The sequence below is a fragment of the Stomoxys calcitrans genome, chromosome 4 (genome assembly GCF_963082655.1).
Source record: "Stomoxys calcitrans chromosome 4, idStoCalc2.1, whole genome shotgun sequence".
NCBI lineage: Eukaryota > Metazoa > Arthropoda > Insecta > Diptera > Muscidae > Stomoxys > Stomoxys calcitrans.
In genome coordinates this window covers 155,784,980-155,812,178 of record NC_081555.1, presented here as the reverse complement: position 1 = coordinate 155,812,178, position 27,199 = coordinate 155,784,980, and the positions used below count along the sequence as shown (strand labels likewise).

At 35.8% G+C, this 27,199-nt stretch overlaps 1 protein-coding gene across 5 annotated transcripts; it reads left to right on the top strand.

Annotated features, from left to right (window-relative positions):
* Positions 1-117: 117 nt before the first annotated feature.
* Positions 118-25,394, top strand: LOC106096059 (FHIP family protein GG24907). 5 transcript variants are annotated; one of them, XM_013263593.2, is made up of 7 exons: positions 118-345; positions 4,275-5,469; positions 9,665-10,061; positions 13,057-14,134; positions 18,042-18,536; positions 18,912-18,950; positions 24,332-25,394. In XM_013263593.2, the coding sequence occupies exons 2-7, from the start codon at positions 4,787-4,789 to the stop codon at positions 24,874-24,876; spliced, it is 3,237 nt and encodes a 1,078-aa protein (XP_013119047.2). In that variant the 5' UTR covers positions 118-345; positions 4,275-4,786; the 3' UTR covers positions 24,877-25,394. The 5 variants fall into 5 exon arrangements, with proteins under 5 accessions (XP_013119047.2, XP_013119050.2, XP_013119046.2 ...); XM_013263596.2 differs by having other exon boundaries at positions 118-495; positions 13,081-14,134; XM_013263592.2 differs by having other exon boundaries at positions 118-495.
* The last annotated feature ends 1,805 nt before the right edge of the window (positions 25,395-27,199 follow it).

Below are 27,199 nucleotides of genomic sequence, written 5' to 3'. Positions count from 1 at the left end.
GGAGATATTTATTTCGATAAATTTATATTTCGATATATTTATAAATCGAATATTTATTTATCGACATATTAGTATATCGATATATTTATTTTTCATACATCGAGAAATTATCGACATTTTCTCTTTTCGATGTTGTGTTTCTGTCTGCAATTTTTTAATTTTTTAGCAATGCAAATATAGTATAAACTATTTAAATGTTGTCTGATACATAAAAAAGTGTTACGTGATGTGGTTGGAAGGAGATGTGATATAAAGTTAATGATCAAATAGAAAAAAATCAAGGAAAATAAGACTTTCCGTCCTGCGGAAGTTGGCTACAACAACAACGTAAAATACGGTTTGAATGTGTGTGAGATTGTTATTGTGTTCATAAAATGTTAATAAATATATAGTAGAAGAGATAAAATAAAAGAAAAAGTAAAATTCGCATACACACACAAATAATACAATAGCAACAAAAAATATTTTAATTGAATCCACGCAATTTTGAGAATTGTAAGTGTATTATTCATTGTTTTAGTCATTTTTTGGATACGGCGATATTAAATAAGTCAAATGTTCAAGTGAATGTATTGCGAGGAATGGTGGTGTGTTTTAATTTACGCTGTCACTTATAAATTACACAAGGCCAAAATGTAAATTTTCGGTTATTTATTGTATCATCCATCAACATTATGTAGCAACTATGGTATGGCTATTTTGTGAGTTTTTGTTGTTGAAATTTCCCATCTTAGGGTATAGTGCACGGTGCACCTATAGAGTTTTCCTTTATAGCAATGTAGTCGTGTTGATGTTTCACATGCATACGGATTTCACAGGTGCGCTATTGTTTGGTTTTTCCTCAGCATTATGCGATGTGAAGAACATTTGCACGTTCACAGCATCTCATTGTTACAACAGAGTGTTTGTTATGTGTTATTTCAACATCTTAGATGAACATACGGCGAACGAATGTCGAGTTTTATAGATTTTTTCTTCGATACACTGAATTCGGTTGTATTGGGTGGCGTGAAAATGTTGATGGACTACATCTGGTTTTGTTTAATTAATAATGAGAAAATGAGATATATTAACCCATGCCTTTCACTTTGTAACAAGTACATATTTTGTAAATAGCTCAATCGAGTCTTTTTCTTTTTTTATTGGGCAAGTTTTGTGGCGCACGGATTTGGCTTACATTTTGCATATAGTGCTTCAAACATATAGTTCCATTTGCGCCTCTTTTACACTTCTACTTCTGTTCTCTAGGTGCGCCTCTTGGTAGGCCTCTTCTACGCGTTATATGTATGTAACATATGTGTGTGTCGATAAGCTCAAACATAACTAGCCGAAAAAAAAACTAAACTCCCTCTACATGTGAGATTGTGTACTATATGCAAATTTTGCCCATGAACATTCCACTAAGAAACAAGGGCAAGCTTCTCACATATCATTTTTTTAAGTTCAATGAAAAGGGTCTCCTTTTTATAGCCGAGTCCGAACGGCGTGCCGCAGTGCGACACCTCTTTGGAGAGAAGTTAAACATGGCATAGTACCTCACAAATGTTGCCAGCATTAGGAGGGGAAACCATCTTTGAAAATTTTTTCTGATGGTCTCGCCAGGATTCGAACCCAGGCGTTCAGCGTCATAGGCGGACCTGCTAACCTCTGCGCTACGATGCCCTCCATATTCCATAGAAATTATTTTCGGAGCTTAATCAATTAGATGCCAGTTCCAACTTGGGAAGAAGACAATGAGTGGTGGCTAGATTCACATAGCTAAATGGTCTGTCCAAAGCACCGGAATGTTCATGGGCAAATTCGCATTTAATCTCGCTACCGAAGCCTTGTCCCCTCGACGGCTTTATACGCTATCACTGCACTTTTGAGACGATGCCCTAACATGGCGAAGTTATACAGCACTTGATGAAGCTAACCTTCCTCGGAGGAGTAGTTCTGATTCAACTACGGTAGAAGCAGTCGTCTTAATTCGTATTGGACTAGGACTGTTGCCAAAGGGCAAGATTTGTGCTTGGCAAAGGAAAGTGGTTCCAAATCGTAGGACGAAGGTTTTGGTATGCCTTCGACAGCCTTGTCCCCTCGACGGCTTTATACGCTATCACTGCACTTTTGAGACGATGCCCTAACATGGCGAAGTTATACAGCACTTAATGAAGCTAACCTTCCTCGGAGGAGTAGTTCTGACTCAACTACGGTAGAAGCAGTCGTCTTAATTCGTATTGGTCTAGGGCTGTTGCCAAAGGGCAAGATTTGTGCTTGGCAAAGGAAAGCGGTTCCAAATCGTAGGACGAAGGTTATGGTATGCCTTCGACAAAAAAATATTTCATTAAAAATTTTATATCCATAGAAATTTTGTCAAAATTTTTTTTTATTTCTTTTGTCGATTACTTTTGTTAGTATTTGGTTTTTATAGACTGTTTATTGATAAATAAGTGTTTTGGAAGATGAGATGTCCCAAGAAGTTTCGCCACCAATGTGGATATCAAGTGCTCTACTTCCAAATACCTTTCATTTGAGCCTCATGAATGCTATGGTTTGTCTGGGAAGTTTGGGAAACCAAACAAAAGTATATATCAGATTCGTTTTCTTCTCCAAAACATTTTACATTAAAGGCCCATATTGCGCTTATTGGTGTATATGTATATTAGTTTGGGAGGTTTTTGGGAAGGGCTTTTCCCGGAGGTACCCCATTGAGTTTTTTTTTAGGTTACTATAAGTTCGCAAACAAAATTTCACTGAAATCGCATCTCTCATCCGCGAGATTTGGTGTTTTTCAAAATTGCTACAACAAAGCATCTTTTTTGGGAACTTGATATGTCAAAATTTCTAAGCGAGGCGAATTAAATTCCATTCGCCGTGACATTTCAAATTTTGGGCAAATTTGCTTCGACCAATGAGAGCAAGAGTTTTATTTACTTTTAAGTGTCAAGTAAGAAGCAACAAATTTGAAAATGTACAAAATTCCCATTAGCTTAACCCACAAAACCACCAAGATGGCAGTTTTAATTTGTTTTCACTAGGTTATTATAGGGTAGATAGCTACCAAGTGAAGATGATGTTGAATGCTGCAGAATAATACGTGTACTACTACCAAAAGGCTCAAATAGGCTCAAGATTGTGACTAGTTAAAGTTTCTTGTCTACGAGAATGACGTTGTCATTGGGCTATGGGCTTGATGTATCCCCCGAAATATAATGTTTGTGCTATTCACCAATATGAGGTAACTTAGTGTGTTCACTGGGGTTCTCTCCTAGATGGTTTGAAGCTATCGCTCTCATTGCAATGTTAGGACTTTGACGTCGCGCTGGACAAATGACGGACTTACGTTTGATTTGTTGGGATGAGGAGGAGTATAGACGGTTTAGCACATATTGTGGTACTGCCCCGAAATTGCGGGGTCGCCGTTTTATCATGCATGTCGGCTCCTTCTTCATTCTAATATCAGTACAATACTGACGTAAATTTCATCGATGTTCTTTTGCGGTTTTTGAATCTTTTGGGGGCGACACAATGGACCTAAGTTCCCTGAGTGAAGCTTACAGCGATTGAGGTTGTGCCTAAGTTTCAGAACCATAACAGTGGAAACACACAAAAATCAATTTAAAATTTTTTTATTTTTAGCTTTATATTTTTGTAAGGCGAATTCAAAAATTAATTGACACATCAAGCTGGGTTAATGCGGCTACCTTATAAATACGCCTTGATCGGTGTCTTTATATGAAAAGGACCTATTTGTTGCTTTACAGGAGAAAAAAAACTTGGGCTTTTTTTGAAATCGTTTTATACCTGCAATATTTGGCCTCGCACAGAGCTACTCCGTATGGAGCATTCCACTGTCCCTAAACTGTGAACGTGCCCTGTAGCTCGCAGCTAAACTTCTCGTGACAGCGATGAACACTAAACAGATTGGACAGCCTGTGTGGAGGCAAGGGCATTTGGAATTTGTCTTCCAGCTTAAAGTAAAAAAGGCATTTTTAAAAATATTAAGTTAGGACCTTTTTATATTGAGCATCGATATACGATATTGTTACAACATAATTTTTTTTTTTTCAAAAGTATTTTCTACGGCCTTTCAAATTACACTTGAGCACATCCCATAGAAACTCGAGTATCCCTTTGAAACTTGAAACTGTAGAAAAAAAAAACATTTATCCAAAAGTTTACCACCCTATTAATCATCATATTTATTATACAAAAATGCTTCTGTTCGGCTTTTCCTTAATAATAGACAATAAAAATAAAAATCGCTTCCTTCTTATCTTTTATATTTTCAGATAAGATTTAAAATTGGCATCACGTCATCGTAGATATTGGAGCCGCTAAGGGAATGCTAGCAAACTGAGTAATCATCTTTATAGAAGAACAACGAAAAGAGAACAAAAATAATAAAATAATATAAATAAAATACAACAAAACAATAAAATAGTTATTAGCAGCACATAACGTCCTCTGCGGCCTATTTTTCACCCTCAATGAAAACGTTGTCGGCTCATATACTGTGATGATAAAGCAAAATAAACACCTTCACACACATTTCTATGTATGTATGACCGATGTCCGAACACACATGCACCCGCGCACTCTACACTTGTTCATGTTTAATACAACGCAACATTCGTATTAGCACGCATTGCTTTATCTATTTGTGGATTTAACACAAATTGTATTTGGTGTTGCTTGCCGCTGTTGCAGAAACAAATGTTGGTGCCACTATAATTGGCGGCAGTAGAAGAAGAGATCGAACGAAAAACAAAGCACAAAAATAAAAACAACAGTAACGCACGCTATGAGTTGGCTACGTACAAGTCCTTTGCGGCAGAGCCTAACACGAAACCCAAGCAATGGTTCCGGTTCGAGCAGTTCCTTTGCCTCTGGACAAAATTCGGCACTTCGGCAAAGACCCATAGATACAGCAACAGACTGTGATCCTAGAGCTTGTTACGATAGCTTTTGCAAACATTGGCAACAAGCTTACGATATTATACAAAAATCCGATGGACCTAACAGACCCCCCACACATGATGATGTGCTCGCTGTGGTCTCTCATTTGGATTTTATGGTGACTTTGCTTTTAGTCGAATTGCACCATTGTAATAAAATTAGCTTACCTGATGTCTCAAATACACCAGCAGCACCATGTTTGGAATATTTACTGAGTGAGAATCTGCTAGATAAGCTTTACGAATGGGGATGCACCACGGGTCGTTATGCAAATGCAGTCCGATTGGAACAATTGAAGCTTTATGAACTCTTGGTGAGTCATTCCAGACATCAGCTGCTGTGCCACGAACCGTTTCTAAGGCCGCTGCTTAAAATTCTGGCCTCAAGTCAAGGCGAAATATTTCCCCCAGATTTGGAAAAACGTTTGGTTATTTTACTCAATCAACTATGTGTGGTCTTAATGCAAAATGTGCATTTGTTGGATTTATTTTTCTTCTCATCGGCCCAGGAGACACAAAGCAAAAACAAGTATGTTTCGATTAAAAAAAAATGTTTGATCAAAGATTTTTAAGATTTGTAGTACTGTTAAAAGATTTTCGCTAAAATATGCTGTTAATATAGAAGGTCGTGATCAGCTACCATCAAAGTGCACATGCAGGAATTCGCTAAGTTAGCAGGGGCATACAATTTTTTAAACAGAATAGATTAAAAACACAAATCTTTAATTTGAATTATTAATTAGAAGTCATCAAACTAGTGAAATATCGATTCAACTAAACACGGACAAATTTACAATGCAAAATTTCACACGAAAATATTATTAACCTATCAATTCCAAATGCGTAACAAAATACCGGATTCTTAGAAAAAATATATTTACGGACATTAAGCTGGCCATTACGTCAAAAGCAATCAGGACTGTATGCACACGTACGTTCTTGGAGTGTAAGAAACAGACTAACGCCTTCTCCAAGTATGGCACGTCTCCATAATATGGATGCCGTGCACTTTCGAAGTAAATAGACAAACGATAAACTTGATGTATACGAAACACTATTAAACACTCGTGACAAGGCGAGGCTTCTTGTTTTGGTTTCTAAATTAATCGATGGCAGTGCACCTGGGCAACAAAAGCTAGGTTACTACTGCAAGTGTTCGCTCAGAGCCTTCACGACCGCTGAATATTTTTCTGATGTTCACGTCGAGATTTGAAACAGGGCGTTCGGCGACATAGGCCTTTGAAAATTTTAGTTGAAGTTAGGTAAGAAATATCCAAGTTTGATTTTCCCTGACATATAGCGTACGAATGGAAGTTGTTGAATAGTCGTTCATATAGGGCCATGCTTTGGATAAAAATGGTCTCGTCAAAAGCAGGGCTGCGGAGTCGGTGTCGAGCAAATTTTCCCCAAATCCCCCAAATTTCAGAGCTGTAGCTTAGTCTGTAAAGAAAGTACCATTTTGTTTCAATACCAAAATTTGCGTATTTAAAAAAAAATCTAGTCGCCTGGTACATACTGCCAAGATGTCCCTGTATTCCAAATTTCAGAGCTGTAACTCAGTTTACAAAGAAAGTACCAAATAGTACCAATTACAGCACTTAAGTACGTTTTCTTCTACTCCTGGTACGATTTCAGCATTTCGTATTTGTTACAACTTATCGTATTTTTGTCAAGACTACGATCATATTTACCAAATTATTTAATTTTATCCCTCTCCGTTCACTGTAAAATTAAAAAAGCTGTTTCGCGCTATTAAGTCCTTTTTAGTACCAAAATGTACGATTTGTGAAAAAAAAATCACTTAGTCAGCCAACTTATATTTCCTAGTTGAAACTACATGTTACATTTCGGTGCTCTAGTCAATCCGAAAGCACGAAATGGTACCAAATACGGTACTAATCGTACGTTTCTCCCGTTTCCAGTACTATTTTTCATAGTAGATAGACTACCCCCTTTATTTCACAATAACAACCATTTAAGCCAAATTTCGAATTCACCTATTTCATACCTTTTTGATACCTTTTGATTTTGATTTCATACCTTTGAAACCTAAAAGTACGAAAACTCATTTACCCTTTCAAGTTGGGTTGCCATAGCGTACCTAAGTCCCAGAATTCAAAGCTTTGGATCAAAAAAAAATTTATCAAAAAGTACCAATTGCGGGACTAAGCGTACTAATTCTCCCACTTCCGGTAAGATTTTGGGAAATTTTTGTCACCAAATCTTATTTTTACGAGACGCTCTTTAATTTGAGACCAAAATGATCATTTTAACCCGATCCGTTTGCGTTGGGTATTTGATACTTTGGTACTCGTCTCTTTCGAGAGAAGCTCAATGATTGAAGATTTTTGCAATGGAAAAGGGAAGCCATAGATCACAACACACAACAACCACTATGGGACGCGTTTGACATTTGGTTAGAATAACTCATCGGGCATATTAGGTGTGGAGGCTTCAAGGGCCATACATTGGTAGTTCGCACTTATACCGCAAAAACGTGTCTACGATGTAAGCACGACACTACCACAAATCTGATAGACTTTTTCTCTATACGACTACTTAGCTGCCATGGCATACACATGTCATTTGTGTACATCTTTTGGAAGTTGGACTGACGGCTTCGAACGCTAGACAATGGCAACGGCTGTAGCTACTGCTCCGTGTGCCCAGGTTCGAAACTCGTCTACTTACAACTTTGTTTTTATCGAAAATTTTATAGAAATATGACCTTAAAATGTTGTTTTTACAGAAGAAAATTCATTTAAAATTTTTTCTTAGAGAAAATTTCATTGAAATTTTGTATTTGGAAAAAATTTTATTTTATTTTTATTTTTTAAATTTTGTCTTAAGAAAATTTTCGTTCAAATTTTGTCTTTAAAAAATTTCGTTGAAATTTTGTCTTTAGAAAAATTTTGTAGAAATTTTGTCTTTAGAAAAATTTTGTAGAAATTTTGTCGTCATAAAAATTTTGTCGAAATTTTGTCTTTAGAAAAATTTCGTTGTATTTTTGTCTTTAGAACAATTTTGTTAAAATTTCTTCATTAGAAAAAATTTGTTGAAATTTAATTTTTAGAAAAATTTGGTTTGTTTTTTGAAAATTTCGTTGAAATTTTGTCTTTAGAAAAATTTCGTTGAAATTTCGTCATTAGAAAAATTTCGTTGAAATTTTGTCTTTAGAAAAATTTAGTTAAAATTTTGTCTTTAGAAAAAATTCGTTTAAATTTCGTCTTTAGAGAAAATTCGTTGAAATTTTGTCTTTAGAGAAAATTCGTTGAAATTTTGTCTTTAGAGAAAATTCGTTGAAATTTTGTCTTTAAAGGAAATCCATACATTGGGACATTGGGATATTGTCCGGCTGTAGATCATAAAGTAATCTATTTTTAGTAAAATTTTTTATCGAAATTTTGTCTTTAGAGAACATTTTATCGAAATTTTGTCTTTAGTTCGTTGAAATTTTGTCTTTAGAAAAATTTCGTTGTAATTTTGTCTTTAGAAAAATTTCGTTGAAATTTTGTTTTTAGAACAATTTTGTTAAAATTTCTTCATTAGAAAAAACTTTTTGAAATTTTATTTTTAGAAAAATTTGGTTTGTTTTTTGAAAATTTCGTTGAAATTTTGTCTTTAGAAAAATTTCGTTGAAATTTTGTCTTTAGAAAAATTTCGTTCAAATTTTGTCATTAGAAAAATTTCGTTGAAATTTTGTCTTTAGAAAAATTTAGTTAAAATTTTGTCTTTAGAGAAAATTCGTTAAAATTTCGTCTTTAAAGAAAATTCGTTGAAATTTTGTCTTTAAAGAAAATCCATACATTGGGATATTGTCCGGCTGTAGATCATAAAGTAATCTGTTCCTAGTAAATTTTTTTTTATCGAAATCTTGTCTTTAGAGAAAATTTTATCGAAATTTTGTCTTTAGTTCGTTGAAATTTTGGCAAGAGTATCGTCTTACTTTCTATAAGCTCTGTACACAGCTTAGCTAAACACATTTATTTTGTGTAAAAAATGCGAATCTACCCAGGAACAGGGGCAAACTTCTTAAATATCAATGAGTGCTGTCCGATTCAAGTTTAAGCCAAATCATAAGGGGCTCGTTTTTTATGCAGAGGCCGAACGGCGTGACGTATAGCGACGCCAGTTGATAGAAAAGTTTTAATTGTACAAATCTTAAATTTTTTTCAGCATGTATGTGTATTCTCCATTATTTAATTCTTTTGTGAATTTATGTGTTTAATATTGATACGCATTTTTAGGCTCGGCAGGAAGCTTCTCTTATAACAATTAGTGTTATTCGCTTTAAATTCTTAGCCCAATGAAAAAGTGTATCCTTTTTAATCTAAACCAGAGATGGGCACACTAACACTGCTGAAAACTCCAAATTGTGCTTGTGTGAGCATTATCAAACACCAACTAAATGGAATAGCTTTGATATAGAGTCGGTTGAACGAAGCCCCACAAAGTTGTTTATACTGTTCGTTTTTCCTATGCCCGCGAGCATAGGAATTTATGTGCGTATGTGTATGCTGCCCATCTATGATCTAAACTATTTTATTTTTTGAGTTTATGAAATTATGCTTTCGTCATTCAACTCGGCGGGACACTTTGATCACATTTATGAATGTTTTTGCTATCAGCAGCATTAAAGTAAAGATCTTACATACTTTGATCAACACACTATGCTAAGCATAAAATTTGTATTTCATATAAACCTTTATGTCATATATTTTCAGCTTCATCATATTTTCCCTTCTTATACCCTATGTACATCGCGAAGGCAGCTTAGGCCATCAAGCCAGAGATGCGCTTTTACTATGCATGGCTTTGTCACAGAAAAATTCAAACATCGGCACATATATAGCACAATATTCCTCTATGTGTCCATTATTGGTAACAGGACTAGGAGGCCTATATTCTCGACTACCGAACTCCATAGAAATCAATTCGATAGATTGGCATCGCATTACTCCCGATGATGTTACAGAAATACCCGAATTGACTTTATTCATGAATGCTTTGGAATTTTGCAATGCCGTTGTTCAAGTGGCTCATGAAATGATAAAAACCCAGTTGCTTGATTTCATGTATCAGGGATTCATTGTGCCCGTTTTGGGTCCAGCATTACTGCAGGTATGTATTATAGAATGGGACACCAATAGAAAAAAACGCAAACATGTTAAAGTGGTGCATTTCCATTATCCTTCTTTTTTGTGTGTGCGTTTATTCTGCCAAGTTCTTGGTCAATCCATGTATGTTTTGCAATAAAATTGTCTTCGATTTTTTATGTGGTGTTGGTTATATGCATAGATAATTTCTTAAGCTAAATTTGTATGTCTGTATGTTTTTTATGCTTTTAGCACAAACGAGACATGATTTGTTTGTAAGAAAATGAAAAAAAAAAATATTTTTGTTTAGGGTTAATCCATGGTAAAATTATTCAGGTAATGATGTTCTAACAGCTGATTTTTTACAGTTGTTTGGTCCTAGTAGTTTCAAATTTAAAGTCTTAACAAAAAATGTCAGCGTTGGTTATCCTTTCACTAATGCTGGCGATATTTGTGAGGTATCTGGTTATCGACGAAGTGGTGCCGGTTAACGGCAACCTGAATCATAAAAAATGTACTCGAATTGTGTTCTTTAATATGAGAGAATTATTCCCCGCTTCTTGAAGTTTTTGATGTGAAAAATGGGCCAAGAGGGCGCCAGTACTTGAGATCCCAATCGGTACACACTGTGTAGCAGGAGCGATTGAGTACCAGACCTTCTTATCATCCTCGACTGATTAGGACAGATTGTGTTAAGCTTGCCCTACTTCGTGTTAATAAGGCGATATTTAATACGTTGCATTATTATGAACGTATTCTTCCTTCAAGATGTTCTTTTTGTAATGAACACATTTCAGTACAACATATGTCGGTTGAATGTACCGTGTCTAGAAACGACATGCCTTTATCGGAGATACTGAACTGTAATGATATTAGCTATATACAGGATATATAGGATTCGTCAAACACTTAATTTCCTGAACTGTAATGATTCGTCAACCAATTAGTTTCCTTGGCACCAAGGATATTGAAAATATCCGCTGGAAATTTTTCTAATGTTTTAGACATGACTCGAACCCAGACTTTTAGCGTTAAAGGCGGACATGCTAACCTCTGCGCTATGGTGGCCTCCCGAGTATCATATTTAGGTACTTAGCATAAGCAAGTGCCGGTGCCAACCGGCCTCTCACTCAGACTCTTCACTCGATATTACTGATTGTTTGCTCCATATATAAAGCATTCAACTATCCGCAACCTGTTTGAACCGTTGAGTGGAGCGGACGTATTGTTATTTGATTCCGCAAGAATTTTCCTCGTAATAGGCCATTATTTTTGGAAGAAAAATTTAAGTCACTCAAGGATAGCTACGATAGAGGTATCCATTAGGCGGTTGATGATCTGCGTCTGTTTAAAGTGGAGTGGCAGATCTAGAGTCCGGGTGTAGGCTTAGAATGGACTTCAAATACCCAACAACTGCGGTGGTGGTATCAGGCCGAAGCATGTTATCTGCTACTGAAACATAGACTGGTGGGTCGGCTGCTCCAGGCTCCACTAGCCGACTGATCAGCAGGGGCTTTTGACGAAGACACCTGGTTCGAGTGTAAAGGACAAGGCCGAACCTATTCCTTCTTTGCATGCCTTTAATTTGCTAAGGCCATCGGCCTTCCCCGGCAAACCAACACGCTCTTTAAGAGGTTGGAATAATAGAAGACGCATAGCTCTCAGGTTTATTGAGAGGCTTGGTGCGAATGATCCTAAGATTCTCACTGATAGGGAGAGAGATTCCTGAAATTGGGACCGGGAATTCGCTGCACAGGCTACCCCAAAGACTACACGTCTAGATTCGGAAACTGCACCGCAGTCAGCCAAAAGGCTGCGGTCACCTAGAGGGCATACCTTGCCTAAAAGGTATGCCCTCTAGTATGATTGGTCGAACCACAGTATGATTGGTCAAAGAACCTTTGATAATGTCGCTAGGGACAGTTTGGTGATGGCAGTTGTCGACAAGGGAGAAGAACAGGGCTGCATACCTAGGAATAATTGGAGTGGGATAGTTAATGTGTTAGTTAATTTCCTGGGTCTCCTCCAGTTTGTGACGATGTAGTGACGATGAAGTTGCCAGCAACGACTTTTGCAGAAGCTGTGGGGACATCGAGGAAGAAGAGACTATAGAACACCTTCTCAGTGTTTGTCCCGCACTAACAGTTAGAAGGAGTTCCACTTTAGGTTCACATTTCTTTGAGAACCTGCCTGATTTAGCGGATGTGAACATTCGCAAGTTATTGGGCTTTTTAAAGCGATCTGAATAGTTCAACGGTAGGAACTAGAAGGCATCTTCCTCCTTCTGTTCCTTTGGTATCACAATGGACGTAAACGTCTAAGTGAGTCTGATGGCAGACTGCCACATAAACCTAACCTAACCTAACCATCCGCAACCTGTGAACAGCTCTCAGCTTATCTTCTCATGATTACGATGAACAACACACAAATCTGAGCTCAAAGATCAAACTCGTTTTGTGCTCATAGCCATCCCATACCGGGACCATTCAAAGTCTTTCTAGCCCGAAACCTTTTAAAATTTTAGTAGCTTCTAAATTACTGCTATAAAAAGTCCCATTTTGTATAATCCAAAAGTAGATTTTTATTACTTTATAGATCTCAAAATATTTTCTTTTTATTTATACTTTGTACTCAAATCACCCTTTTTGGGGTAAACAACACAACCACCCAATTTGTTCTGTTTTGTGGCTGTAAATAAAATACGAGAAAATTGTGTTCAAACTTTTAACTATGCGAACCTGAAGAATTATTGTACTATGGATAAACCCTTGTTTTATGTTCAATTAAGTTTTTATTTTAATAACACAATTCCTATAAGCGGTCATTATTAATCATATTTTCTGTTATTGTTTGAATTGCATTTTTTTACAAATCATCTGCTCTAAAAAGTTTGTCTTTAATCGATCAATACGTCCTCTGTACTCTTACCCTAAGATTTAACCATTCTACAAAAATGACCACACCATTTGGTAGCGAAAAAAAATCGAAACAATTTTAATTTTTAACAACATTTTCCACAGACACTAAAAGGCAAACATTTCCAGACCAACGTCGAATCTCAAATATCCGCTATGTCCTACTTGGATTTAATTTTGCGTTCAGTAACCGAACCTGCCCTTATGAAATTGTTCGTGAAATTTCTCTTAGATGTGGAAAAATTTGATGGGGAACGCATATTGGATACATTAGTTGAACGTCTCAAATCTTCAGATTCAAATCTATGCATGGTTACAATGGCCTTGTTCGATACCATACTAGGATTGCATTGTGAAGATTTAATGTTGGAATTATTATTGAAGTTCCTGTTGCCAGGAAAGCATGTGCCCATATCATATCGTCACAAAATCAATCGAGTGGATCCCTACACCAATGCAGCCGATTTCTTTTTGGAACTAACACCTGATGTCATGAAAAGAGTAAGAGAACTAACCAAACACAAACACTTGGGAGACACTGCCCATCATACACATCCCACAATGCCCTCGCCGACATCTACTCTAAGCAAAACGATTGGAGCTAATTGGAATTATTATGGTTTACATACAGGCGATAGTCTATACGCCAATTATCATGCATATTTGTTTGAGGCACATTTTCGCATAGTGCAGTGTTCAAATGCCTGTTCGGTGTGGTCTCATGACTATAGATATCAGAAATGGCCCCGTAAATCGACCAAAGCAACTAATCAGACATTGGAAATGGTAAAGCAATTCCTTAATGAATTCGATAACAATAGTGCAGATCAATCATCAAACTCTAATGCGCCCTTAATGGTCTATGATGATAAAAAACAGTTGGATAGTTTACAATCGATCGGAGAGTCGAGTGGTTATGAGTCGTTTAAATGGAGACCAGCCGATGAAGAAGCACCCAGCGAAGATATACATTACTCAAGTGGGGCCCAACATACCACCGGCCAACCCTTCACAATGGGAGGTGATATGGATTTGGATACAAGCAATGCAAGCGGTAAATTAGTCATTGGTGGAGTGGCAACAAAACGAGATTTTTGGCGTGTTTCGAAAAATCGAAATGATTTAAATTTAACCGATTTGGATTTTTCGGAAGATTTGTTTGCTCAAGGGACAGTCTCATTGGGTAAGTTGACAAGGGAAATATAATTTTTATGTAACATTAAAAAAAAATAATTCGTAGGAAAAAAAGTCCTAACGTATGTACACAGAAAAAAATAAAAATCGCTTTCAATCACGAAATTAATTGATTCAATTAATTTTTTTTTATTGAAACTGCTTTAATCACGAAAATGATAATATCAATCATAGTTTTTGAAAAAATTTTCAACTAAAAAAATTGCATATTAAACTAAAAAAATTACAAAATAATTTTTTGAAAATTACAATTAATTTTTTAATTGATCTAATTAAAAAATGATTGACATTTCCGAAATATACGACTATTTTTTTAATTGCATCAATTAAAAATATTGAACATATGCAAATGTTATATAAAAATTTTTGCGAAAAGCGCGCTTTATGTGACGCACTTTTAATTTCGATCCAACATGGTTTATGTTTGGGTCCATGATTACTCCTTAAGATGCAACGGAAAACATTGTTTCCCAAATTAAAAAAAAGAAAGAGTAGCGAGGCGGGTTTATGTCTAGCTACCGACATAGACTAACAGTATAATTAATATATTTTTATTACAGTAACTAAACCCAACAGAAACACGTTTATAGAGAATACTGGCTGGACCGGACCCGCTCCGCTGCGCCTTCTTTTACTTTATATGGAACAACATTTTCCTTGGAGTATTTATTTTTGACAATTAGAGAGCTTTTAGTGCAATACCATGCTTGACTAACAGTACAACAATATAAATGACTTTATCTGAATACCATATGATCGTTATTGGCCTGTGAATTAGCTTGGAGGGTAAAGTGTCATTTAAGTTTGGATGTTAGATGTACTCCATTGTTAAATTACTTTATTTCAGCCCGATATTCGCATGACGTCCGATTTAGGGCCGTTTTCGGGGGTGACACTTGGCCCTGAAAAAAATATCAGCATCGTGCTATCCTCTCAAATCCCATTTATTTAAACCCCATATTGCCCTTGGTTTATGGGATGAGGCGTCCCCCAAAACTGGTTGTCAAATTCGATTTCTAATCTCAAATCTTTAATTTAAGCCACATATTGCCATGGTCGATGAATTTGTTTTCGTTGGGGATGTATTGGGGAAGGGGCGGTGCCCCAAATACATGGTCCAGCATTTGGATATCAGATTCGTATTCTACTCCCAAATACTTTTATTTGAGTCCCATATTACGATAGTCAGTAAATAATTGCTGTTTGTGGGGTGTTTTTTGGGGAAGGGGAAGACCCCCAGAAAATTGGTCCCCAAAGTGGGTATCAATTTCGTGCTCTTCTCCCCAATACCCTATCAAATTGACATGGTCGGTAAATATGCCCGATTTAGGGGTGCTTTGGGATGGCCCCCCAAACCCTTAGCGCAGAAAATATATGAGCATCGTGCTTTACTCTCAAACATCATATATTTAAAGCCCATTTTGCCATTGAGTTCGAAATTGGATATCAAATTCGTTTTCTAATCTCCAGTACCTTTCATTGAAACCCCTTATTGCAAAAACAATCAATATGGAGCTCCACTCTCTTTAAGACCCAAATTGTCATGGTGAGGAAATACGTTCTATTTGCGAGTTATTATGGGGGTGGGACGTCCCCTTGACAGTTGGTCTCGAATGTAGATATCAGATTCGTGGTCTACTCCCAAATACCTTTCGTTTGAGCCCCATATTTCCATAGTCGGCAACCATGACCGCTTTGGGGGATGCGGCGGCCACTCAGTGATTTGGCCCTGAAAATATATATCAGATTCGTGTTCTACTTTAAAACACTGCTTATTTGGCAACCATATTGCAATGATCAGCAAATTCGTAATATTTGTATGGGGGTGGGGTGGCCCCATAGACACCTTTTCCAGAATATTGATATCAGATTCGTGCCTTACTCCCAAAGACCTTTTATTTTTGAGACCCATATTGCTATGATCGTAAATTTGTCCTCTATGGGGGATTTTTTTTTGGCGGAGGGGTAGCCCTCCAAACTCTAGGTCCCACATTAGAATATCAGATTCGTGTTCTACACTCAAAAATCTTTTATTTAAGCCCGATATTGCCATGGTCAATAAATAAGTCTTGCTTAGAGGGAGTTTTGTGGAAAGGGTGGGCCCCAAGAACCTTGGTCCCACATTTGGATATTATATTTATTTTCTACTCGCAAATACCTTTCATTTGAGTCCCATATTGCCATGGTCGGTAAATATGTCCGATTTAGGGGTGTTTTGGTGGTTGGGGTGGTCCCCTAAACACTTGGTTCAACGATTAGATATCAGATACGTTTTCTAACCTAAAATACCTTTCATTTAAGTTCCATATTGTCGTGATTGGTCTATATATATATTTGAAAGGTTTTGTGGTGGGGCGGCCTCCCTAGGTACCCCATCCGAAATTTGGATACCAAATTTTTGTTTTAAGGTTACTATAAGAGAACACACAAAATTTGGCTTAAATCGCACCATCCATCTCCGAGATCTCGTGTTTCTGAAAATTAAGGTAGAGGGGAAAGTCCTTCAGATATCAAAAAATGTTGTACCCTATTTTCACCACGGGATCATTATGCACCATCTGTGAAAATTTCAAGAAAATCGGTTCAGCCGTTTTTGAGTATAAGGAACACACAAACAAACAAACCGACAAACAAAAACAAATTGATGCTAAAGAAGCCGTGATGCCATTAATATAGATATTTCGATCTTAAATAAGATTAGAATTGTATCTGGAAATTTATAAAGGCAGTCGAAAGAATGTTCATGGGGGTGTTTTAGCTTCTATGTATAAAATTTCAATCACAATCGTATTGCAAAAAAATTTCAGATTCAATTAAAAAAATGATTGAAATATTTAATGTTTTAATTGAAAATGACCAAAAATTTCAATCACTATCGTAATTGGAAAAATACCAGGACTCAATTATAAAATGATCGATTCAATTAATTTTTTAATTGAAAACATTTTTATTTTCAATTAAATTTTTAATTGAAAAAATGTTCAAGGAATTTCTTTCTGTGTAGCAAGTCAATATCTCACAAACATTCTTTGTAGGCAGAGGTCAGCTACATACACATATGTATTAAAGTGCTGTCCTATACGACTAATGGTATCAATAATAACATATGTGTAAACCAACTGTGATTAACAGTGGTGAAACTTAAAGTTTCACATTCAAAAAACTCTAGAAGCACCTATCAGCCGTTTTTACCGGGTTTTTAAATTCATCAACACTTCTTCGTAATTAATTTGCAAATTTTTTTTGGAAAGGTTTGTGGTAAAAGTTTATATACCAACCGGTTATTTGACCCTTTTCTCCTAGTTTTGTCAAAATACTGCCTTAAACCATTTTGCAGAAGAATATGGCAACGCTGTGATCAGAGCAAATATTTAGAATTTTTATTCCAAGTAACGGCATTTCTTCCAATAAATGAGATCTTAGCATTATTTTGCTATGTTAGGTATGAAACCTAGTTAATAATATAGGTATTTTTATATTGATATCTTATTTTTCTGTGAATATATACATTGAGCTTCAAAATAAAGTATACAGAAGCATTTCTTTAAAAAATGTAATTATGTAAGCATTTAAATTTATGATTTTCTTAAACATTTTATGTTTTTCAAAAGAGTATTTAGATTTATATTCTTAAATCTAGAAAGCAAATGTAAAAAAAACTTTAACACTTGTTTACGGGCAAGTAAACAAAATCTTTTGCACACTTTATTTTGCCGCTCATTTTACATGGCATTCGGACTTGCTAACATCTGCGTACAGGAAACTTAGATTGAAAACTTGGGACTTATGAGCATTTACATGATACATCAAATGTGTCATTATAACGTGTATATATCGATTGAAGCTTAAGCGCATACTTTTTCAAATGATTTTAAAAAAGTTTTTACTTTTTCCAGGTCCCTTTTTAAATGCCATTTGGGCTAAACTGCAAACCTTTACCAGCAACACGCTTTACGTCAATCTTCACTTGACTGGCCTTATAACGCGATTGGCTTGTTACCCATTGCCACTGATACACTCGATACTTTTACGTCCAGACATTGTCATTACATCCGATACACCATCATTTCACCAAGTCCTACGCATACTCAAGCAACAAATCGATGCCGAATTACCAGTTGTAGAAGACTCACTCGAAATTATTGACGTTGCTCGTTCAAATCTTATAGATCGTGAATTTCGCTTGATGAATGCCCGCAAAGCATCTGAAAATTCTCCCATACATGTGGCCAAAACACTACAAACACCACAATCAGCCTATGCCCATCTGTCGGCCACTTCGCCAGTCCAAGTAACGCCCTCCTCGTCGTATGATCCATTTAAACGTAATGACAACAAAAGAAAAAGTATTAGTAAATCTTTTACGAGTATGTTTAGCCGCAAAACTAATGGTAAGTTAAAGTCTACGAGTTATACAATAGAAACCATTGACACTTTTTTTTCACTTAAAAACACTTAATTTGTTTTTGGGACCTAAGGTGATCTTTTTTGTTTTTGTTTTGTTTTGTTTAGTAAATAAAGGGGTTTATTTTTGAATAAGGCTTTTGATTAATTTACATTGCCATTGCCAACATTATTATAAATGTACAACATATCAATCACATGAACAATAATACTAATTCATTGCTCTTATTATCCAAAAGAACACAAACAATGAAAAAAGAAACAGTGTTATGAATAAATTTTGAATTGATGCCATTTTTCATATATTGTTTAATATTTTTATTTTTCTTTTCATTTTATTTTTCTTTACAATATATCCTTAGCTACATCTGGCTTATCACAAATTTATGCATTCTTCACCGGTAAATATTTCACTTTACTTGGTATCATTTTGTTTTCGCTCCAATTGTTCGTTATTGTCCCTTTTATAGTATTGCATATTTACGTATGTATATTGTAGAATGTTGCTTTTCTCAGTAGTTGTATCTTCTTTCGTTACATACATACATACATATATCATTTAATGCTTATATTTAGTAAAGTGGAGTAAGTCCAATTTTTGTAAATTATTTTTATTTAAATTCATTGATCGATCTACTGTTATTCCCATAGATGCATAAATGCACTTTTGGATATATATCGAAATCTCTATTCGGATCAAATTTGTACCAAATGGAGACATACGCAATTTTTTATTTTACAAATAGTATACAAAATTGTGCACTCTTCTTTAATCCATGTAAATACACAAAAACATGATGTATATTACAAAAGTTTGGTGAAGACTACTATACATACATATATTGCATGTATGTTCTACTTGCAACTGGTCGTTGCAAACAATTGCATCTAGTTGTAAGGCCCTGTTACATAGTTATGACATAAAAGATCAAGTCATAATAGAGCTGCCTTAGAAAAATTCTAGCTCGAGTTAGGAAAGTGTTGTCATAGTGTAATTTAGTTTGGCCTAAAGTAGGGGAATAAAACTACATAGTAAAAAAAAAAGTAAAAGCGTGCTAAGTTCGGCCGGGCCGAATCTTTTATACTCTACACCATGGATCGCATTTGTCGAGTTCTTTTTCCCGGTGTCTCTTTTTAAGCAAACAAAGACAAGGAAAGGATAAAAGAAAAGAATTGCTATGCTATTAAAGCTACCTCACCATAGTAGAAGTCATTGTAAAAATTTCAGCCAAATCGAATAAGAATTGCAGCCTTTATAGGGGCTTATAAAGTAAAATAGGGTTTTATAGGAGAGCTGTATTAGGCTATAGACCGATTCAGACCATATTTGACACGTATGTTGAAGGTCATGGGAGAAGCAGTTGTACAAAATTTCACAAAAATCGGATAATAATTGCTCCGTATAAAGGCTCAAGAAGTCAAGATTCCAGATCGATTTATATGGCAGCTATATCAGGCTATGGACCTATTTAAACCATACTTTGCACAGTTGTTGAAAGTTGTAAACAAACACGTCATGCTAAATGTCAGCCCAATCGGATAAAAATTGCGCCCTGTAGTGGCTCAAGAAGTCAAGATTCAAGATCGGTTTATATGGCAGCTATATCCAAACATGAACCGCTATATAACCCACTTATAATCCCAACCGACCTTTACCTATAAGAAGTATTTGTGCAAAATTTCAAGCGGCTTGCTTTACTCCTTCCAAATTTAGCGTGCTTTCGACAGACAGACGGACGGACGGACATGGCTAGATCGACATAAAATGTTATGACGATCAAGAATATATATACTTTATGGGATAAGTTCATGTTTTTGGGAAAATTGGCTTGTCCAAAAGTTTCCTATATAATGAATATAGGAAATTTTATGAAAATCGGTCAAGGAAATCGAGGGTCAGGTTTAATGGGTTAAAATACAAAATCGTTAACTTAGCGACGTAAAATTATTTGGTGTTTACTTTAACGACGAGAAATGTGGATTTTTCTTAAAACATTTCGAATACGGTTGCACAAACAATTAATAAGCATGTCTTTCGTATTATAAAAAAAATCGGAAAAGTTTAATACGAATAAATAGGTATTAATAACACTTTTCCTCAATAATGATGCAAATTTTTTACATTCTTGATGTTTATAAATTAGAATAAGAGTATTTCATGCGATTATTTATGTACTTATTTTTATCGATTTCTCTTGTATTTTTCGTTTTTTTTTTTGGGTAGAGTTGCCAAAGCAAACAAAAGATAACGATTTCTGTTAAAGCTCAGTACGCACCTCTAGCGAAGTTTTCAGTGGCAGCCATGGCCTAATTTTTTCTCGCAAAGTGCACTATCTGTCAACGGGTTTTGGTTGTGTGTGTATTATAGTTAAGAACCATAACACACACATACAACGAAAAAATGGCGCGAAATAGTAACATACAAAAAATCAGAGTTGCACTAATCACTGGATCCCGAAAGAACCAATTGACCAAATAATGAATCGATCTTTGTCGCCATATTGTAGTCTAGACAACTATTTTTCAGTGGAGACATCAATGTCTTGGCTTCAACCTAAAATTTCGCTAGAGGTTCATATTACGCTTCAAGTGGATTACGCACCTCAAATGACACTTTCACTTTGCAGCCAAGACATTTATGTCTCCACTGGAAAAAAGTGGTTTTTGTAGACTACAAGATGTCGGCAAACGTCGATTTATAATATTGTCCCATTTTTAATCATATTTAGGCCATAAAGTTGTATGTACTGAAATTCAACGTTCTTATTTGCCAAAAACTTTCTCTCAAGTTGTATGAAACGATCAAAATATACATTTCCAAAAATTCTCCAATGCCTTTTATGTCACCCTGCAACGCAAAGAAAATTTCACTTGAGCTGCGTACATGCAAGCGAAATTTTCGGTAACGGTATCGAAACCGGAAACCGACTTTTCACACGAACAACTGTCAAAACACACTATAAAAATATGATAAGTAATAAGTTCTATGACTTCGAATTACAATACCACTTTCGAAGAAAATTTGCTGCAAATCTGCTCATATAAGTAGATTTGCTTACATTGAAAATGTATGGGATACTGGTTGCAAAGCACGAAATTTCTGAAGTCTCATCGCAAATCTAGATTGAAACCTCCAAGCGGCATTTATCAAAGGGGAAGCAAATTTGATGCCAAGAGCATTTTGTTATACGAATTTTTAAAAATTAGCTTATTTATGGCTAGTCCACATGCGTCCTTTGGGTTGAGTTACATACCAAGAGCATTTTGTTATACGAATTTCTAACAATCAGCTTATTTATGTAATTTCCAACCGTAATTTCAATGGAAATTTACAGTTGATCGTGTGAAAAGTCGAAGGCTTTACTAGGCTTTAAGCAATCTTAAGGTGGAGTTACATACTATGCAACTCTGCAAACAAATCCCACTAATGATTGAACTCGAGTGTCATTCTGCGCATAGTATGAAACTCTACCTTAATGCGCCTACATGCTTTCTTACATACCATGTGTCTTTGGTTGTCCACGAATTTCTAAAAATCAGCTTATTTATGTCATTTCCAAAGTCAATTTCAGTGGAAATTGGGAATAATGCAGTTTAAAATGTTTCTAAAAAATAATTCCTCTAATTGATGGACTGCAAAACGATTTTTGAACAGTAACATGTTTTGCGCCCTGAAACGCGTTCAAAATTGATAGTTGGTTAGCTTATTCCGTCAGATGCGTGCGTGCATTTGTTGTGTAAGTCACACAATACAAACCTACCTATTTTAATTATACCCTCCACCACCGTCGAAAGCACGCTAACATTTGAAGGAGTAATGCTATCCGCTTGAAATTTTGCACAAATACGTCTTATTAGTGTAGGTCGGTTTGGAATTGTAAATGGGCAAAATCGCTCCATGTTTTGATACAGCTGCCATATAAACCAATCTTGGGTCTTGACTTCTTGAGCTTTTAGAAGGCGCAATTTTAATCCGATTTGGCTGTAATTTTGCACGTGGTGTTTTGGTATCACTTCCAACATTTGTGCGAAGTATGGTCCACAACCTGGTTAGGGGCCATATAAACCGATCTTGGATCTTATCTTAGTGAGCCGCTAGAGGGCGCAATTCTCATCCGATTTGGCTAAAATTTTGCATGAGGTGTTTTGATATGACTTCCAAAAACGGTGACGAGTATGGCGCAAATAGGTACATAACCTGATAAAGCTGCCATATAAATTGATCTGGGATCTTGACTTCTTGAGCCTCTAGAGAGCGCAATTCGCATCCGATTTGGCACAAATTTTCTACAACGGCTTCTCACATGGCCTTCAGCATACGTTTGCAATATGGTCTGAATCGATCTATAGTCTGATACAGCTCCTATATAAACCAATCTTCCGATTTTGCTTCTTGAGCCCCGAATCGGACTATAACTTGATATAGCTCCTCCTCCTTCTCCTCCGTTCTTATTCATTATTCTTTGTTTGCCTAAAAAGAGATACTGCGCAAAGAACTCGACAAATGCGATCCATGTTTGAGGGTATATAAGATTCGGCCCGGCCGAACATAGCACGTTTTACTTATTTTTTTTTTACATGCACGCGTAGGGTCGCATAAGTGCTGTGTGAGGTATACAAATCGTTGAAATGTATTATACAAATTCGTATTCTGTTACAACAGCTCCTTGGAAATTTGCCTTTTATCGAAAAATTTTATTCAGCGATGAGGCTTATTCTGGCTAAATGGAAACGTAATTCCGCAAATATCTCGTATCTGAGGAAGAACAGGAACATACCATATAAAAGATAACAATGCATCCAGAAAAGACGAAAGTTTGTTGTGGTTTTTAGGCTGGTAGCATTATCGATCCATTTTTCTTGAAAGACGTTCGTGGAAGAAGCGTTACCACGACAGTGTTGCCCAATTGCACCTTACACATGGACCATTTGAACCTATTCTACTTTCGGAATAGCCGCTGATATTTTCAATTGTTTCGCGAGCGCAATTTGACAGCAATCAAATGTTTTTGTTTCCATAACGAAACACGTTTCTTTATCTGTACTTATTGTTTTCTTTATTTTATAAACTTTTTCTCAAATAAATAAAGAAAAACGAACCACTCAATCAATAAAACGAACAAAAATGATGCCGGCAATAGTTTTAAGTGTTGCCACTGTGGTATTTTTTGCCATTTTCCCCGCTATAACTAGAGTACTACTTTTCCGCCTATTTTCAGCCAATGTTTCGCCGACGTTTTTTTTTTAATGAGTTTGACAGCATTACGCCTAAAAAGCTGAACAGAATACTCAGCGTAAGCCGCGGGCAAGATCGAAATGAAGTTATTTATTAAAATTATTAAATGGCAAAGACCATGGTATTGATTCCCACAAAAAATGTTGAATTTGATCGTTTTATTAGATTAAAAAATTAGCTGAAACCCATGGTTGAATTATTGAAATAATCCAGCAATAACAAAAACCATGCAGTTGATTACCTAAAGTTCGTTGTAGCTTGTTTACTTGTTTTTTCTTGTGTTTACCATCCTGCTTTTGGAACTATATAGTCCGTAGTGAAATGCATCCCTTGACGTATATGTATTTAGTCGCGTAACGGTAAATCTATACTAACTGCACTTTTTTATATTAAAACTTCTGCACTGTTTAATATTACTAGTAATTGTTATTGATATTAAGTATAATTTTTGTTGCATAGTTATTACTACTAAATGTTGTAAATATTGGCTTAAGAAACCCCATAGTTCGTCAATTTAATACGTATGTTGAACATTACAATTCACAGGTGGTCTATCGGGAGCTAATGGCACAACATCAACTAACGGAAATCAAACACAAAATCCAACTCAAACCAATAATGCAGCCGTTACACGTGAGACTAGTTTAACAACTTTACCACCAACGCCATCTGTGAAAGTATCTAGCAGTGGTGTAACAACTACAAATTCCTCCACATCTTCAAGAGAACGCTCAATTGAACGTGGTAGTAGTATCAGCAGCACCAGTACATTGCAATCCAATAGTTCAGCAACTCCATACCATCACAATACACCGCTGCAACATAATTTATCGGTCACAACTCTATCTTCACTGAGCGAAAGGGTTGGTGCATCTTCAAACATGTTGGGTGGTTCATTGCTGAGTGGTAGTGGTGTAGGAGGAGGTCAAGGCTCTGGACCGGCATCTTTGGATTCGTTAGGTGGAATTGGAGGCGGTACTGAACGTACACGTGACTTGGCCTTATGTGCCGTTCTCTTAGATGAATGGCTGAAGGAATTGGCTGCTATAGCACAAGAACAAAGTGTTATTATGATTAATGTAGGTTACTGACGGCGACGAAGGCATCACCATCCCCTTAAGTATATAAGTCATCAACAGTATCATCATTATCATATGTCAATTAATTGTTTTCATTGTTAATATTGTATATACGATTTTTGGAGCAAAGTTTTGCAATTGTATTTTCTTATTTTTTTTTACTTATTCTACAAACAGATATTTAGCTATTAAGAGTAAATTAAAGAAAAGGCAACCTTTGGTATATCTTTTTCAAAAAGATTTTAATAATATTTCTTGTATACAATTCTGTCCACATGTTGCAAAAATGTTTTTGTAGAAAAAAAAAAATTGTGTCACTTTTGAATATGATGGTATTCCAGTAAACTCTTCCATGGTCATTTCCTATATATACTTTATAAAATTCTTAAACGATCTGGCCTTGATTTTAATTATGCTTTGTATTGGATATGTGTTTTCATGAGCTTACAAAAAGCTTATTTTCTAATAAATTCCACTTGGCTGTAACTGTCAGATAGACCCATAGATCTTAAGATTAAGATTTCGCTGAAGCTGTGTGTTTTATTAGACCCCCATGTTAAAAACACTTTTCAAATGGGAAGACATTTAGACGACTCGACCTGTGTACATTTGTTTTAAATTGCCACACGAGCATCTACTATAAGGAATAGCGGGAATTGTAAATAAGTTGGTATAATCCTAAACTAATTTGCAACATTTTTGCTGCCTTCTTTTCCAACGACTATAAAGACTCAATACAATGACCCACTATCAAGGCGTATTTATAAGGTGGCCGCTTCGGCGAATTGCTACAACAAAGCATCTTTTTTGGGAACTTGATGTATCAAAATTTGTAAACAGGGCGAAGAAAATTCAATTCGCAGTGAAATTTAAAACTTTCGGCAAATTAACTTTGACCAATCAGAGCAACAAGAAAGAAGTTTCCTAATTTTTTAGTGTCAAGCAAAAAAACCAAATTTAAAAATGTTCAAAGTTCATATTAGCTCCAGATAAAACCATCAAGATGACAGTTTTAAATAGTTTAGGTCGTTGTAGCGGTAAACTAACTATCAATAGCTACCAAGAATTTATTTAACCTTCCTCGGTAGGCCAAGGTATTTCTAGCCCAAATCCAATTGGGCTGGGATTGATTCCAACATCATAGACGTTTGCCTCTATTATAACCAAGGATCATATGTCTGAAATGCATGACTCTCTGGTGGATATGAGAATTCCTCCTGAATTGATTGCATGCGATGTTGATGGGCGGTATAATTAGCGGGATTTTTAGGTCATTTGAAAAGGAGGGGCCTAAAGTTTATTGGCTACGAGGATGACGTTTTCATCTTAGTGTGTGGTCGTTCAGAGAGCTTATAGTATGCTGCCAGTTTGGCCAGTCGGTTTGAGGTAAACCCTTGAAGGATAAAGTAGGTGCTATTCACCTATATAAAGTAATTTGGTGGAGCTATCGCTCTCACTACTGATAAGGCTTCTAACAAGCAATTGAAATGTCAGGACATTGAAATCGCGCTGGTTGACGGTTGTGCATCTATTGTGACACTACCTGAATTGGTTCAGGATTATGGCTAAATGGCGCATAGCAATTTTTGACTGCAAAGGGGCTTGAAATGGCAGATTGCCGGGAACTTCTTCAGCCCGCCTGGCCCCATTATTGTCATGCATGTTGGCTTCTAATCTTCTTCATTCTAATATCTGGCATAGTACCGCCGTAAATTTAATCTTTGTTCTTCAGCGCTTTTTGAATCTATTTCGGAGGCGACGCAATAAACCTAAGTTCCCTGAATGAAGCTAATAGCGATTGAGGTTGTCAGACGCGTACCTTTTATAACCTAAGTTTAAGAACAAAAACAGCAGCTACCACAAAAATTAATTTATAAAATATTTATTTTGAAATTTAAATTTTTATAAGGCAAATTCAAAAATGATTTGACATATCAAATTCCATCAGCTGTGCTGATGTGGCCACCTTTTTAAATACGCCTTGCCCACTAATTGATAACTTTAATTTGACAATTTTAATCGAAAGTTGCCAGCCATGATGTGATTTTGGCAATTGGCAACACAAGAACTCTATTGATATTTAATTGGCATATACATACGATATATGACCGATTTTGTTGGACTGTTACTTTTAGACAAACAACGCCAAACTTTCGTCAACATAAAGAAGAATGGAAAAGGTAAATAAAGATTATGCTGTCTGTACAAAAGTGAACTCATGCTATAAAAGTTATACATGTTTTAATTCATTCATTACAAATTAAAGCAGTTGTATATATTGCAATTTTATGTTATTCGCGTTGTCTATTATTTATCTTTATTTATACTTGTTATT